This window comes from Indicator indicator, chromosome 8 (assembly GCF_027791375.1).
Source record: "Indicator indicator isolate 239-I01 chromosome 8, UM_Iind_1.1, whole genome shotgun sequence".
Lineage (NCBI taxonomy): Eukaryota > Metazoa > Chordata > Aves > Piciformes > Indicatoridae > Indicator > Indicator indicator.
Genome location: NC_072017.1, coordinates 22,456,096 through 22,471,799, shown reverse-complemented (window position 1 = coordinate 22,471,799; position 15,704 = coordinate 22,456,096). Strand labels below are relative to the sequence as shown.

The 15,704-nt window shown below is 35.6% G+C and overlaps 1 protein-coding gene across 1 annotated transcript in view; it reads right to left on the bottom strand.

Annotated features, from left to right (window-relative positions):
* PDGFC (platelet derived growth factor C) overlaps positions 1-15,704 on the bottom strand; it is a 116,295-nt gene that overhangs the window by 22,623 nt on the left and 77,968 nt on the right. The window contains exon 3 of the mRNA XM_054383209.1: positions 11,356-11,536. Coding sequence (XP_054239184.1) covers positions 11,356-11,536 — 181 coding nt within the window. The remainder of the gene's footprint in view (positions 1-11,355; positions 11,537-15,704) is intronic.

Sequence of the window (15,704 nt, the reverse complement as noted above, 5' to 3'; positions counted from 1 at the left end):
AGCAACCATTTGAAAAGGAGCATTTACACACTGAAACATCCTTTTCTGCCTTTATTTAAGTATTTTCTCCCTCAGTCTCTTATTTTCCTGTTTATTGATTCAGGAGTACTTGGTATTTCTGTTGATTTCATGTAGAATATATGGACAGACAACAAAAACTGTGGTTTTCTAAGCTTTAATTAATTGCTTTTTCAGAGGCTGAAATTCATTGCAATATGTGGCTAGATGTGGGGCTCACTAGGTTAAAAAAAGAGCTAAAGTGTGAGGTATTCATTTCACCTGACTTTTAGCAATCCATAAAAAAATACAATTTTCTGTGAAATGCAGATATTGTTTTCATTCTGTTGAATCCAACATTAAACAAAGTTATTTGCTGCATTAGCCTACTAGACTGAAAGGTACTGGCTAATCACAAGTTCATTTTTTGATCCACATGGAAAGTGCTTCAAAATCATCTGATTGAAAATGCTCAATTCAATGCTTGACAAAGCACTGTTTTTTTGAGATAAATACTGACCATGATCTCAGAATGTTAACATCAATACTGTTTTTAACCCAACTACCATAAAAGTTAAATTCTTCAAGGCAGTCTTTACTTCATTGCTGAAACTGGTCCATGGTGTGTAATTCACTCAATTAGGAAATTAGAGGAATAGGTATTAAGTGTGAAGTAAGATCTCATGGGGTAGAACATTATTCTCAGCACTATAAATATAGAGAAACAATTATTTGCCAATTAATTTATATTTTAAAAAATCTGTTATCTATTTAAACTCAATAATGTGGTCATTATTTTGACAATTTAGTCAACGTTTGTCAGACTCCAATACCGGTTATTTCCTGTTGAAATGACTTGTTTAAAAATCTGCCTGTCATAATTCACACTATCTGTATGACAGAGAGGAGCTAGAATCAAAACATCTAAAGATTTCAAAAGCCTATACATTGGAACATATAATGTTATCTATTATGGCAAATTCAATAGTGTGTTTGACAATATATGAATGGAAATAATGAACATTAAAATTGCATGCAATAATAAATACAGGTTGATTCTTAGAATAACTTTAAAATACAGTTATTCTCCTGACAAAAACCCCAGAGGAACATAATTTGTAAACAGAGTGATCCAAACATGAGTTTGGCACTACAACTATTGCCAGTTATCCTCCCTTAGGTAACCTGACTATTATTTTCTTTTCTCCTCTAAGCCTCAATATACAGAAAACAACAACAAAACCAAGGAAACCCCACCAAAACAGAAAAGGCATCCTTTTCTTGCAGCAGAAAATGTCACTGGAAGGTACAAATGCTTTACTGCAAGGAAGCCATGCTCTGTGACAAACTGTTACTGGAGACAAGAGACTGTATGTGACAGTCAGAGCAGGGCATAAAATATCCATACTGAAAAGCACACGTGCTGTGCTCTGTGCAAGATTTGCAAGATGTGTTTCTTCCTGGTTCTCTTTGGGGATTCTCTAATTGTCTGATTAGAAGAGTACTTTTTCTAAATATTTAATTCATAATCCACAAATCCTCTTCACTATTTGCTAGCACTTTTACATGCAAATGTTACATGTTAATTTCTCTTCTGTTTAGTCTTAATTTAAAGAAAACATATAAATGAATCCTTAACTATGAAGAGACATGTGATAGTAGCTTGCAAAAGTAACTGTTGATGTCACTTAGCTCTTCTTCCATCATGACATCACCTCAAAGGTGTTAGGCTTTAAATTGACCAGCAATATAGTACTGCTCTACAGTACATAACCAGAACAGTTTGGTTTACTATGTCAGAGCAGCAGGCTCCTGTGGGGTTGACGGCTGCCCAAAGACCTGCACTTGCCTTTCACATCCTTACAGGGAGCTTTGTACAAAGTACCCTCTCTCTCACATTTGCAAGATAATGGGCATTCAATCCAATTACCAGTATGACATCAATGATATGCAGCTTGGTCCTTTAAGTTCCAATACTTTTAGATAAGCTTTGTTAGCAAAGTAGCAATTCAATTCCAAATTTTATATTGCCTTTAATACGTATTAGCTGTAAAGCTAACTCATTTTTTTTTATTCTTAATGGTGACTGGGAAGTTAATAAAGAAATCCTGTGACAATTTTCCATTTTTATTTTGTACTGTTGGCTTGACTAACTGGCTTTGATTTTTAGTGAAAATCTGGGCTGTACTTGGAGGTGTTTTACACCAGTAGTTTCAAAACAGTCTTATGAAATTAATTCACATTGTATCAAAAGACATGCTGCTTTTATAGGCACCTAATTGCAAGATTTTTTTCTACATGAAAGGTGTCTATGGCTTTTTTAGGCAAAAATAATTAAAAATAAATTAATAAGGTATTTAAAGTTACGCATATTGATAGAGTGCAATGACAAGCAGAGATCAAGGACAGAATTTATTTTGAGTAGAAGACAAGAATTCCAAGCCAAATAAGCCTTACAGAGATGACTCAATAATAGGAAGTATTTTATTATTAACTTTTGATTAGCCAGAACACCTCACATCAAAAAGCCTGAAGACAAATAAGCATCTACAAGTCAGAAAAGCTAAGAAGATCAGAGTGATTTTCAGAAGATAAGCAAAGGCAACCCTATTAACAGCTTACATATTAAAAGCCTACATACATGGGGGCTAACTATCTTGAGAGTTAGCAAGTTAAAACTGATTTGGCATTTGGCCCTTTCCCCCAAGAAATACAGATGATGTCCAAGGGATAATTTTGCTCAGCTCAGTTATTTTACTGTTCTTTGGCTGACTATCCATTTTGGTCACATCAGCCAGTTGATAAGTTTGGGGTCAGTTTCAAAATTTGTCTACAAATAAATTTTAGATGTTTTGAAGTTTCAAAACCAGTGATCTTTTTACATTTACATGCAGGTACAATTGAAAGAATATTACTAAAATTAAAACATTTAAGATTTAAGAAATTGTATTTACTATGCCAACTATTCATGAAACCATGTCAATTTGGATTTCTATCAAAATTACCATAGCACAGTGTCTTTCTTGTTAAAGACAGTCATGCTTTAAGGAGTATTTGCCATGCTCCTAGATCATCTAGAGTAAGGTATGTCTACTGAGAAACTCTTAAGTTAACTAAGTGCTAACAAAAGACACCAGACAATAAAACGTTAGACCGATTTATTTACACCATACACTGAAATTCCCCTAACCACCTAAGAGATTTACTCAGATGAGACCTGAGAACTGTTGTATGTGGTATCAGGGTAGAATTATTATGGAGTTCCCCAAAGGAATCCTTTTGCACTGAAAGGGAAGGGCTCTTAAGAACCACCAACTTCACAATGTCTATAGGATTACATGCAAAATTTCTTCCAAAGGCTATGCCACCTGCTTTCACACCTCCACTTTTCAAGTGCCTTTGAACACAGTCTTTCATGCACTAAATCACTCCCTTCAATTTAAAGCTTAGCATTTTATTTCTCCTTATGAGTTATATTACTTTCCTTCCTACGATTTATTGCCTAGCTCAAAAGCAGAGTGAAATTAATACTCAAGCAGCCTGAGCATTCTTTCTCTGAAAAAGTCTTTTGCCAAACAAATTGCTCTCCATTTTCACATGCAGGGTTTTGTTTATTTTTTTTTTCATTATTATAATTCTTCAACAACATACAACAGGTATCAGGGCTGAACATGGCAGCAACCCTACTGAACTCCTTCTCCACCATCCCAGCCAGAGATAATTAAAAGTACAGATGCAAAAGGATTTAAGTACAGATGCAAAAGGATTTGACCATCTAGATTTTCCCATGAAAGAAAAACAAACAAACAAAAATCAAAACCCAAAACAACAACAGAAACAATAAAATCTTCTCAACAAAAAACCCTGGTGTCTTCAATCATTACTTTCATCATCATTAAAAAAAGTTTTGAGTACTTATGAGAAGCTAACAAATGACAGCTCATAATCCCCATCTGTAACACCAGAGGCCACAAATACAAGACAGGTGCAAATTTCAGCATTCCCATAGTGCTTATTATCTACCCCTTTTTTTAGAAATAGGAGGATTTAATCTTAACACCACTACCAATACCGCACATTAATCTTTCTGCAAGTAAACTCTTGCCCTCAGGCTACTATGCAGTTTTATTACTCTGACAAAAATTTTTCTCCTGAATTTAAAGAGGTGTTTCTACCAGTCTGTGGAGCTAGACTGTGCAGTCATCTACAGAAGTTGCTCTACATCTGATTTGATCTCAAATGTCTAGAGCTGAACTTATTATTCCATTTTTCCATGCAATTCTGCTATTCCTTAGAATCTTTCATATCTGAACTATACTTAAAAAAAAAAAAAGAGAGAGAGAGAACTTGCACTGAATTACTGTTCTGTCACAAATTCTTTCCTTTAATTCCTGCTTTCATTTTTTCCTACCAGAACTATGGTAAGAAAAGTTATCACAGTAGACACCACTTCAAGTAGTTACCACCTGTTTTGTTGGGGTGAGGCAATGGATAGACAGTGGCACGGCTAATATATTGATACTGCATAGGGACACAATAGGAATGCAGATGAAAGAGTACAACTGAAAATATGGTGCTGCCTGAAGCCTAGTATCAAAGGTACATTTGCTTACCTTTTTTTCCACTAGCAAGCATGTCAGACACAACGTTTCAGTATTTGAAAGCACAAAAAATCTAGGACTGTGCCAGCTACACAGGGGATTACTTTGAGAATAGGACAGAGTCACTTTGCTTTGGAATGTGTAAAGAAGCCATCAGCATGCTTTCTCAAAAAGCTGTGAATAACATGTTGATCCTGGAAATTGGAAAAGGGATAGTCAACTAGACAATTATGCAATACTTAAAACATAAAAAATTAAAGATAGTAAAAAAACCCCAACAAACCCAGCAGAGCTAAAGGGAGCTTGGGAGAAGAAGAACGTGTTGGTTTTTTTTTTTTATTCTGGTTTTTGTTTGTTTGGGTTTTGGGTCTGGGTGGGTGGTTTTTGGCTTTTTTAACTGAATATATCAAGTGAAAAGTAACTTACATAACATTTAGTAAAGTATTAATAAAAACCCCACACAAATAACTGAGACACTGCGTTTTTTAGAAAAAAATATGCTCAATAAGATTGAACAAATAACTTTGAACCATGACTATAGAATTTTTTTTTTTAAATAAAGGAACATTTAGACACCATTGTGGAATATTTATGTTAAGGTAGCATTCATCAGCTCCACTTACATGAGATCAGTGAGTTTACAGTTTAAGAGTGACACCGTTGTATATAGATACGGTTCTTCTCAAGTACAGGAGTTGTTTGAAGTTTCTTTTCTATGAGGTGCTTATACAATCTGATTTTAGCAGAGTATGTTCTGAAGACAGGAAGTTCACCTGGGTTGAAGGGGTGCAAGGAACATCTGTTACAGATTACTAAATGGACAAAGCACACAGGCTCAAGGAATTTCCCTCTTCTGCAGAAAATAGCTACTGAGTCGGGGAGTACAAGAAGGGTGAAGAATCACATCATCTTGACCTCCTCCAATGCTCCCTACCATCCATTTATGACCACTATGGGTTGCAGAATCCTAGGCTAGACAAACTTTAGGTTGATTCAAGGTGCCCTAACACTTGGGAAGCTAGAAAGGCAACTGGAAGGCTTAGAAATTTGCCATTACTGCTAACGCTGATAAAGACTAAATTTTCCAAATTCGCATGCCAACGTACACAATACATGTTACATGCTTTAATGTATTACCAGCTTGATCTGATCCTCATTCATTTGTAAAGAACTGTTTTAGGAATGAGATTGAGAAGGAGGAGAGAATCTCTGAAGATCTGGAAAGTTTATAATAGTAGTGAATAGTATTTCTTAGGCTAATATCTTTAGTTGCTACAAAAAGGCAGTATTATTCTTTTGTTAATTTCTTCTGTAATTGCTCTGACTAGACCCAATTCAGTCCTTCTTGAGTGACCTTAATGAAATAAAAAAAAAAACAACATCAAAAACCACACAAAACCCCCAATGCAAACCTCAAATACTCTTGAAGAAAGGTTTACCAGCTACTAGAAAATGCTATCCATCTCATTAAGAAAAAGACTCAAAATCTGAAATGTCCTCCAAACTCTGCTGTTAAAATGCAATTGGCTTATTTTTAGATCTTTAGTCTTGATATTTAACTGTGTTTTACTATAAGGATACACTCTCATAACAAGAACTCCAAGAATATACTCAGGAGTACAATACTAAAACGTAAATGTTAGAAGTTATTTTCATTAGTGATGTGTTCCCTCATTATTAGCAAGTATAAACATTAAGTCAAGTTGAATGACAAAAGCAGCATCAAATGTTGTTGTGGTTATGCCCAAGGCTGGTAATTCACCCCAGTTCACCTTTCCCATGTACCCTGTATTGTCTTCTTCTTATCATTAATGCAGATTAGAATTTCCACATTACTGTATTTCCTGGATTTTTACACCTTCCCCCCCACCCCCAGTTTTCTTATCAATTCACAAAATAGAGTTCTTTCAGATAGTTTTCAAACAGAAATAAAGTTACCTAAGATCTCACCCACACCAGCCAGACCACTCCCAGAGTCATGACATTCCAGGAAACTTTCGAAATTGTTCCAGACAAGACCAAACCAATCCTTTTTCTGTCTTTAACTTCTCTTGCAGACTTTTTGAGAACAGAGTACACAAAATTCAAGCTTATATATGTTTTTTCCAGGTCATCTTTAATGTCTCACTTAAGAAATTTAAAAGAAGTTTGTCTTTAGCGCTCATCACAAATTTAATGCAAAATGAAATCTCAAAAGAAAAAATTATTCCACACACCTCTCTCAATGAATTTTTGACATACAAAAAAATTTGAATGATTGCATTTGCATGCTGGAGTATCTTTAGGAGTCTGCTGATTTATACAGGCTTAGGTTTCACTACACCTAACCAGTGGAAACTCTGACCACACGTTTTAAGAGCCCTTCCCATTGTATGAAGGATTTCCACAGCATATTTTCACTTCATGTAGCATTGCAAAGCTCTAAAGAACACTCTCCTGCTGCTTTGTACCACCTTGGCTCAAACAACCGTGAAATCATGTTATTTCCAAAATCTTTTGACTACTTCTTAAGAAAGTGTAGAAAAACTTTTGTTTAAGAGTTCAGTAATGTCCTCTATGATGTTTCTGGATAGATTTTCAATTATTGCAGACAAAGTCAGCCTTCTCTTGGGCTTTGGTACTGACATGTGAAACACACACTTGGTATCTGGGAAATCTCTCTACTTTTGAAAGGAAGTGAATGCAAAGTAAGTGCTTCATTTCTGTGTTCTGTTAGCATGCACTTTTTGTGTTAGCAGTTAAATTTTATTTGCCTTTTTATTAAGCAAGCTCAGTTAAAATGTTCCACAAACAAAATCAACACGGTCAACTCAGAGCAAGGCTGAGCCAATTTGGATGAAACAAAGAAACAACTACTAATTAGCTCTAAACAGATTATCTGCGCAATATTAAATTTAATTTTTGTTATTGTTTATAGCAGAGGACTACTGACTGCATCTCTGTATCAAAAGAGGGAAAAAACAAATCTCATGTATTGAAATCCAGGTAGCCATACAGTACTGCACCAAAAGCACATAACACCTGTTGAGTCACTTTTACAAGAAGTCAGTCTTGAAGCAGCTTCTTGGATTTTCCTCTTATTCTGCACTTGCATAGTTAAGTCTGTTCTTTGCAAAAATCTTTGGCATGATCTTTGATGACAAATGACATGCTACCATATGCCAAAAAAAAGGGGGAATACAGTCACCACTAGCTTCAACTTTAACTGGAGCTGCTTTGTTCTGAGTGCCCTGAATAATTAATAACTACTTTGGCAATCAGTCATGCATTCTTTAATGGCACCTCAGGCATCAAGTATCCTATTCATCCACTCCCCCAAGCAACAATGAACTTTATTACATCAAGTTTTCTCTGCCAAAGTTATAACTGATATAATTTAAACTACACAAGTCACTAGAAAGACTGAAGTCCAAACATATGAATTTATAAGGTTTCCCTCAATTGCATGTGGCTAGTATATGAATTAAAACTGCAAATGGGGGCAAGTGAGAAGAGAAAAAGAAATTAAATATGAATTGTTTTTTGATATAAAGTTCTAGGAGAGTTTATGGTGGTATAGTGGTGCCAGAATCATGACTTTTAATAAATGCGTAGCTGAACAGTCAAAATGCAGAACAACCACTAAGAAGCCCTTATTGAATAAAGCAGCTCACCAGTAAGCATAGACTAAGTGACAAGGCAGAGCATGAAAAGAGTGACTAAAAATAACAGCTGTGCTGAAAGGAGCATAATAATTTTGAAATAACACAAACTACATCTTCTTAGTAAGAATAAACCTTTTCAGTTCTTCCTTCCACTTTATGGTACTCCAGGAAAAATTAACTTACAGCTATATAAGAGAGAAAAGGAAAGTGGAGATGGACCAGAATTACAGAAAGCTCTACATGTACCCAGGGTACACAATTTAAAATGGAAGAAATTCAAACTATTAAACTGTAACTAGCTATAACCTGAACAACCACCAAAAAAAAGTCATGTTTTTCTTGGAGAGCATACTGCTTGTACACAGTACACACACTGCTTTTCTGCAGTGCCTTACAACCCCATGGTAAACCTTTCTAGAAAACGATGTTGCATCTATTAACATTGGAACTGCTGCAAGCCCTTTTTAGTGACTAAATCTTAGAACCAATCAGATCAATAGCCATTCTTCTCATACTTATTCATCATGTGAAAAGTCAGTTTGAAAGATAATATACTAAGTAAAAAAAAAAAAAAAAAAAGACAAAACCAACACCAAAAAATCCCAATAAATTACAGCAGATTTAAACAAAGTCATTTCTCTTGTTCTTTAAAGGACCTGAAAATGTGTCCGGTGCCCCTCTCTGTGTGTGGCCTTCAAATACAGAAACAAGCTTGCACTGTTTTATTTCACTTTTGCTTCATTTCTCCCCAAACAATCTCTCATTGCTAGTCTACAAGGCATCTACCCATCCCCCTCCTGTCAAAAAATGAGGGGAAGAAAAAAATATTTAACTGTTGAGGACCAATTCATTCAAGTGAATCAGTTACAAGAAATATTTAAAATTTGCACTCATTCCTACAGCTGGCATATTTTATGCAGGAATGTGGGAGAAAAGCAAGGGCTGTCTATTTTAATTTTGCTTGCAGTGCTGAATGAGATGACATTTTAAAGTTTTCAACTGCTTTAGGTACAAAAAGCAATTCTAATCCTGAAACTCAGTAATGGAGATTTCACTTACAACCTGCAGTCTGAAATGTGTAATTGTATTTTGTATTGCTTAAGATGTAATTTCTGAAGAAAAAGCTCATGACTCTCTCTTTCAAAGACAGATTTGTCAATTCATCCTCACAAACTGATGAATACTTTTCATACTGCACATTTTTGGGGCAATTTCTGAATTCCTATAACATGAAGGGGGCTGCTCTTGCCTGTCATATATCTGAGAGGGAGCACGCTCAGTTGCTAAAACAGTATGTACACTTCTTATGCTGTAAGAGCTTTGTTAATGGAGAAAAAACAGGTAACTAAAAATTCATTCTGTGATGTCCGCTGGTTTTCTCTGTTAAGTGACACAAATATTTTGAAGATTCAATAATTGTTCTGTAAGTGTTCATAACTTACATGTTATAAACAGTTTTCCCATCAAATGTCACAGAATAAACTCAGTTCATCTGTATAGCATGGAATAAAGATCATTATACACATACTCTGGTATTTTTAGGTGGCTTTCATCTACTCCATAGAAATTGGATCAGACATAAGTTGGATATCTGTGTAGCAGAGAGGATGCAATAACAGAGCTGCAACAACAAAATTTGGCACTAGCCCACAAATGTATCTATTTATGGATTCTTATACCATTTTCTAAAAGTAAACATGCTTATTACAGTTTGCCCTTGGGTGTACAGAAGTTCAAACCTTAACATGTTTCAAACTGGTTTGGAGACTGATTGGCATTTTATTTAATTTCAAAATTCATGATTATCAAGTCAGACTATTCTCCTAAAGAAGGATCTGACTCACAGTAGAATCAAATACGCAGATCAAACATTCAATCACCTTAAGAGTACTTCTTAGTTAAGCCTAAATATTTAAAAACGCTTCCAAGAAAACAATTGAAAATAATGGATGTATACATATACACGTATACACACCTATTCACACACACTACTGCACCACTGACATCATCATCACCATGATGCTGAACATGTTACATAGATGATCATGCATTGTTGAAAAGACACATGGAATTATCCTTTGCTGCTTCTCAGTAATTGAAGTTTTGCAAATGGGGAGAACTGGCAACAACACCAAAAGCAGTAAGCAAGCCAAAGGCACTGTGTGAAATACATGTCAGTGGAGTTACAGCACGGATGCTTTTGATCACTATTTTATTGAGCTTGCAGATATTTTCCACCAACAAAATACCACAGACCACAAGACTACTCAGGAGACTCACAAAGTGAATTATGAGGGATTTAAGAAAAATACGGCTTACTCTCTTCAAATATGGAATACCTATTCTAGAAGAAGTCAACCCCTGTTCTGTTCTATTTTAATGTTTCAGAAGATTGTCTCATCCTTAAAAATCTATAAACATTGGTTTGCTATCACAGACCTTTGATTTGGTGAAAAAGGTAAAAGAAATGTGTTGACAGTGAAAATAGTCATATTGAAGACAACTACTATTGTTTAATACTTGTGATTACAAGAATTAAGCAACTTTCAAAAAAAAGTATAAAGTACAGTTTCCTGGGAAAATAAAGTGAAAATTAATATTATGCATTTTCTCCTTTGTCACTAGAATTAAAAAAACCCAGAAGCCTAAGAATTTTTCTGGTTTTGAACTAGGTATAGTATTTTTTCCATGTATGTCTAAAAGTAGCTGACTAATAAAAACATTAATTTCTTCAATTTTCTTTGTAGCTTCTCAATACTCTTTCAATATCACACAGCTGATTCTTAGGCTGATTTTATTACTTCTCAAAGCTTGCTCTTTTTTTTTTTTTTTCTGCATTACTGTATTAGGAATGCAAACATCTTGCTAAGTTTCCATGCAAACAACCAAGCCTACAACTTCCCAATTCAAAGCCATCCAAGAAGAACCACAAGAACACTGAGTTAGTTAAAAAACAGAATCAAAATGTACAATTCTGGAAGACAAATTACCCGTTGTTATTATCATTAGGAAATAAACAGTAATTAATTTTAAGATGTTAAAAGATTCTTTTCAGGTACCACTTCAAAGATTTTGTTCTCCTGAAATGTTCCAATCTGAAACATATTACTTACTGGCATAAGAATTGTATAATGAATGCAGAATCCAGGTTCAGAAGGAAAATACTCATCAGACACAAATCTTATTCTGATCTGGTTTCCCTTGGAGATTTGTCTGCTTGGCACACTACTGGAACCACACCAGCGCCCTAAAACAGTGCCATCACTAGGCTCTTCAACTTCTACAAAGTCATACCTGAACAGAAAAGAAAACCAAATGTTAATTTATTGATAAAATTTATATAAACTTCCTGCTTTCATCAATAAACTGATTCTGCTAAAAGTATGGTACCAAAACCATCTATCTTAAACTTAGCTTCCAAGTTGCTACCGGCTTTGAATACATAATAAAATCATGCAGTAAGGTTGTACAAATAAAAGCAGAGTTAGCATTTTGAAAAGACCTGCATGTATTTGCTCCTTTTATGGTGAGTGATTACAACATGTAGGATTGGGCAGAAAAAAGTCAGAGAAAACAAAAGAGTGAAATTGCCTAAGTGTGGCACAGTGATTTGTGCTGCAGTATGGCTAGCAGTGCACTGCATGTCACCAGTGAAAAGTTCAAGGACACTTTGGTATGGAAAGCTTGGCCTCTTGTAATACCAGTGATGAATAAGCTCCTGAAGGTTAAGGTGACTTAGGGAAACCTGGAAGCACATTTTGAGTGTATGCATATCCCAATGAGAGATTTGTTGAGCAAAGATACCAACATACTGTTCCATCAGAAAAATATCTGATATTTTGGCATTATTGACAAGAGAGATATAGCCTGGGAGCTTTGAGGGAATGAAACATATTAAGTTTTATTTAGTTTCATTGGTTTTTAATGAGTGGTCTGGGGATCTCTGGGGATCTGCGAACTTCAAATATATCCATGAAAGGTAATTAAGAAACGTCAGTCAATTGTCATCAATAAGATTCAATATGCTGCACAAAGGTCCTCGCTTTCCCTGGAAATGTTTAGGGGGTTCCCAAGTCATAAAAACATTGAAAGCCACTGGCTCTAGAAGTTAGGTCTGGTTTCAGTGCTTTAACCTGTTTCATGTCAGTTCCCCAGCTGCCTACTGACAGAATAAACACTAAGCATTTCAGCTGGACTTCCCCCGCTGAAGCCTGAAACCCTCTGAGCCCCAGCAGCAGCACAGCCTGGCTGTTCAGGAAGGTGAGAGAGTGTTGTGTAAGCACAGCAAGCACTGGAAGTTCACAGCTGCAGCTTCCCAAGTCATCATTTTACTTTTTAAACCACAAGCAAAACAGACTTCTGAGAAAGTTTCAAGGTTGCTGATGTCTTTATATTCTCTTACATATGCAGTCATATACTAAATACATCTCACGTAAATCTAAAATGGCATTGAGTCCTTTTTAAGGATAGAAACAGTTCTTCCTCTGATGACAGAAAATACTCCTATTTTAAAAACACACACACACTCTACCAAATATGCCTAGCAATATTTCATGTGAAAATTATTACCTCATAAACATTTTCTACTAAAGCTTTTTCTGGATTTTTTTTTCAGCAAAGCTAATCTTTATAATGATTCCCAGTTCCCTAGTTCAACAGCAGGCAATAAATTCTTGTGTTGCCTGTTTGTGCAAGACTGACTTGCATATTCATTATCTGCATTTAAAGAACCAGTATTTTTTTCCCACTTAATTAAAAATGAATGCAATGAATATGCTCATTAACTGTGTTCAAAATCCCTTACTGCCAGCTACCACAGTTTTAAATCTTTGTTGAACTTATGATACTAATTACTTTATTACCATCACTTTTTTCCCCCAAACACTTTAACTGTTTTTAGTTTATGATCAAGTATATAAACTTATTACAAAGGAAACGTATACATTGATTTTACTGAGATATCAGGCCTCAACACATTGATGAAAATGATTTTGAGCACTGATTTGTTTCATTTTTTAAAGATCAGCTCATGATCTCAGTTAAGAATATGAAATTATTATCTATTAGCTTTTCTGACTTGTAAAGAGTGAACAAGTTAACCATTACGTTTACTGACAAGCTTAAGATGTCATGGAAGTCAACAACAGAGGCATTCAGTGTCTCTACAAAGCCTGCAGGGTGATTTCTATTGCACCTTTGGTCTCCTGATACCTTTGAAGTAAAGGAGAAACTCAAATTTCATGGTTTAAATACTAGACTCTTAAAATAAATGCTAATCATTTCCACTGTGGGTACGAGCTGCTACTGCAGATATTTGGACAGGATGCCAGAAAAAAATTTCACCATTAAAACTATTAGACATTGGAATAAACTCCTAAGGGAGGTGGTGGATTCTCCTGTATCAGTTAGTTTCAAGGCCCAGCTTGACACAGTGCTGGGCCATCCAATTTAAACTACATTCTTACCCAGAAAGGTTGCACTAGATGATCCCTTAGGTCACTTCCAAACTGGTGTTCTATGAATCTATCAATTTATGAATCCATTAGTTAAAAGCTAAAATACAGGGAAATAACTATATAAATACAATTCGGCTTTCTGACACACAGATCCAGTTAATTCTGTTTGATGGGATGCTTCTTCTATATTCATTCCTGTTCTCCTAGATCTTCGCATGTGGTATTTGTAAACAACCTGTCATTTGTAATCAAATAGTCTTCCTGTGTGTTATCAATGTTACCTTGATTGAGAGGTTTCTCAGTCACTCTTGCCCCACCCTAATTTCATTCTGGTCATCAGAAATCCACTTGCTTCCAAGTAAGCAATCTGGAAACACTCCGGTCATTATATAGCACTCACTAGTACTGCGTGCACAGTTACCAACATCACTGCTTAAGGGATTTACTAAAACCTATTTTATAAGCTAATCGAAAGCAGCTTTCTCATTGCAACATGGTACACTACACACGGCATGGGATATAAAGATTACTCCCTTTCTGCAGTATCTCCCTCAGGACCCATAGAGGACTTCTGTTCTTCTGTGTTCAACAAACAAGTCTGGTGCTGTAGACAAAAAAATCCCCATTTTCATAAGAAAATATATGAATATTGGTTTCTTACTGCTAAACACAGATATAGGGGGAGCTCCCTGCACAATCAGCAAGGGGAATCTGGAAATTCTGCCTACATGATCAGAAAAACGTCCCTCCTCTTTTACAGAATCACAGAATGATAGGACATAATTTGCTGGCCATGACACTTTTAGCCAGTAGCCTGTCAGTTATCGACAGTGCATGTGCTGCAAGTTCCTGACAAAAAAAGTCTTCTGTGCAACTAAAACCACATTGCACGTCTCAACTGAAGTCAGAAATTGTCGTGAAAATTAACAAAACCAAATGCTTTAACATTTACAAGATTGCACTACATAATTGTGTGGCTCCACATCCCAGGGCTGAAGAGTGGCAGGGACAGTAGAAAACTCATCCAAAATTATTTCCGCATCAAGAGAAGCTTGTACTTAAAATGAAAGAGAAAGAAAACTAGGATAAATAATCAAGAATGAAGAAGTTATTTCCCATCTGCAATGGAGTAAAAAGCATTAAAATGCATGTTGAACCAAACAAAGAATCCTTTTTTCCTATTCTGTGTACAAAGGTGAAAACACAACCTTCTGCCAATGTCTAAAGAAACGCTGTGCTACTACTACCTATGTTCAGTATCATTACAATTTGAAGGGAGAACTTTACCCTTAGTCCCTAACTGCAAAGACTGAAAATAAATTACCATTGAATGGAAGAGGAAAATAATGATAAGGTCTATATAATTCATTGTATTGCTAATGGGATACAGAGCTGAGGCATATTATATTCTGTACATGTACATTGCATTTCATATTTCTAGATTGTAGTTTGCTTGTAAACATAGCTTCCTTCACTTCCATCCCAAACTGAGCTAGTCTGGCAATTTTATTCTGGGGGATAGCTTCTCCAAATTAGTTGGGGGGCAATTTCAACCCACCACAAATACATTATTAAAATGTTACTAAGTAAATGTATGACAAAGGTAGTGCAATCTCCTTTCTTGGGCTGAAAGATGCCTTTTCCTTTAGTTATGATACCTGCAATGCCTTTTATTACACCTGTTGCAGAATTCCTCTTCCACATGGCCTTTGTGCCTAAGACGGGAATGAATTAATAACCTTAATAAAGACAATTTATTGGGCAAGAGCAAGGAAGCAACAAAAGCCTTTCTAACCAGAAAACATATTTTCTCTATGGTTTACGCTGTCATTTGCTAAACATAGTCTGACAGATTGTTTACCTTGGCTTACAGTTTTGTGACCCTTTTGTGGCTTCCCTCTGCCTTCAGAATTCCACAAATGTATCAATGAATGTAAGAAGCAGAAATTCACAGGGAAAAACACTTTGTAGTATGAGTGATTTTGGACCTTTCCATGGATGCATGG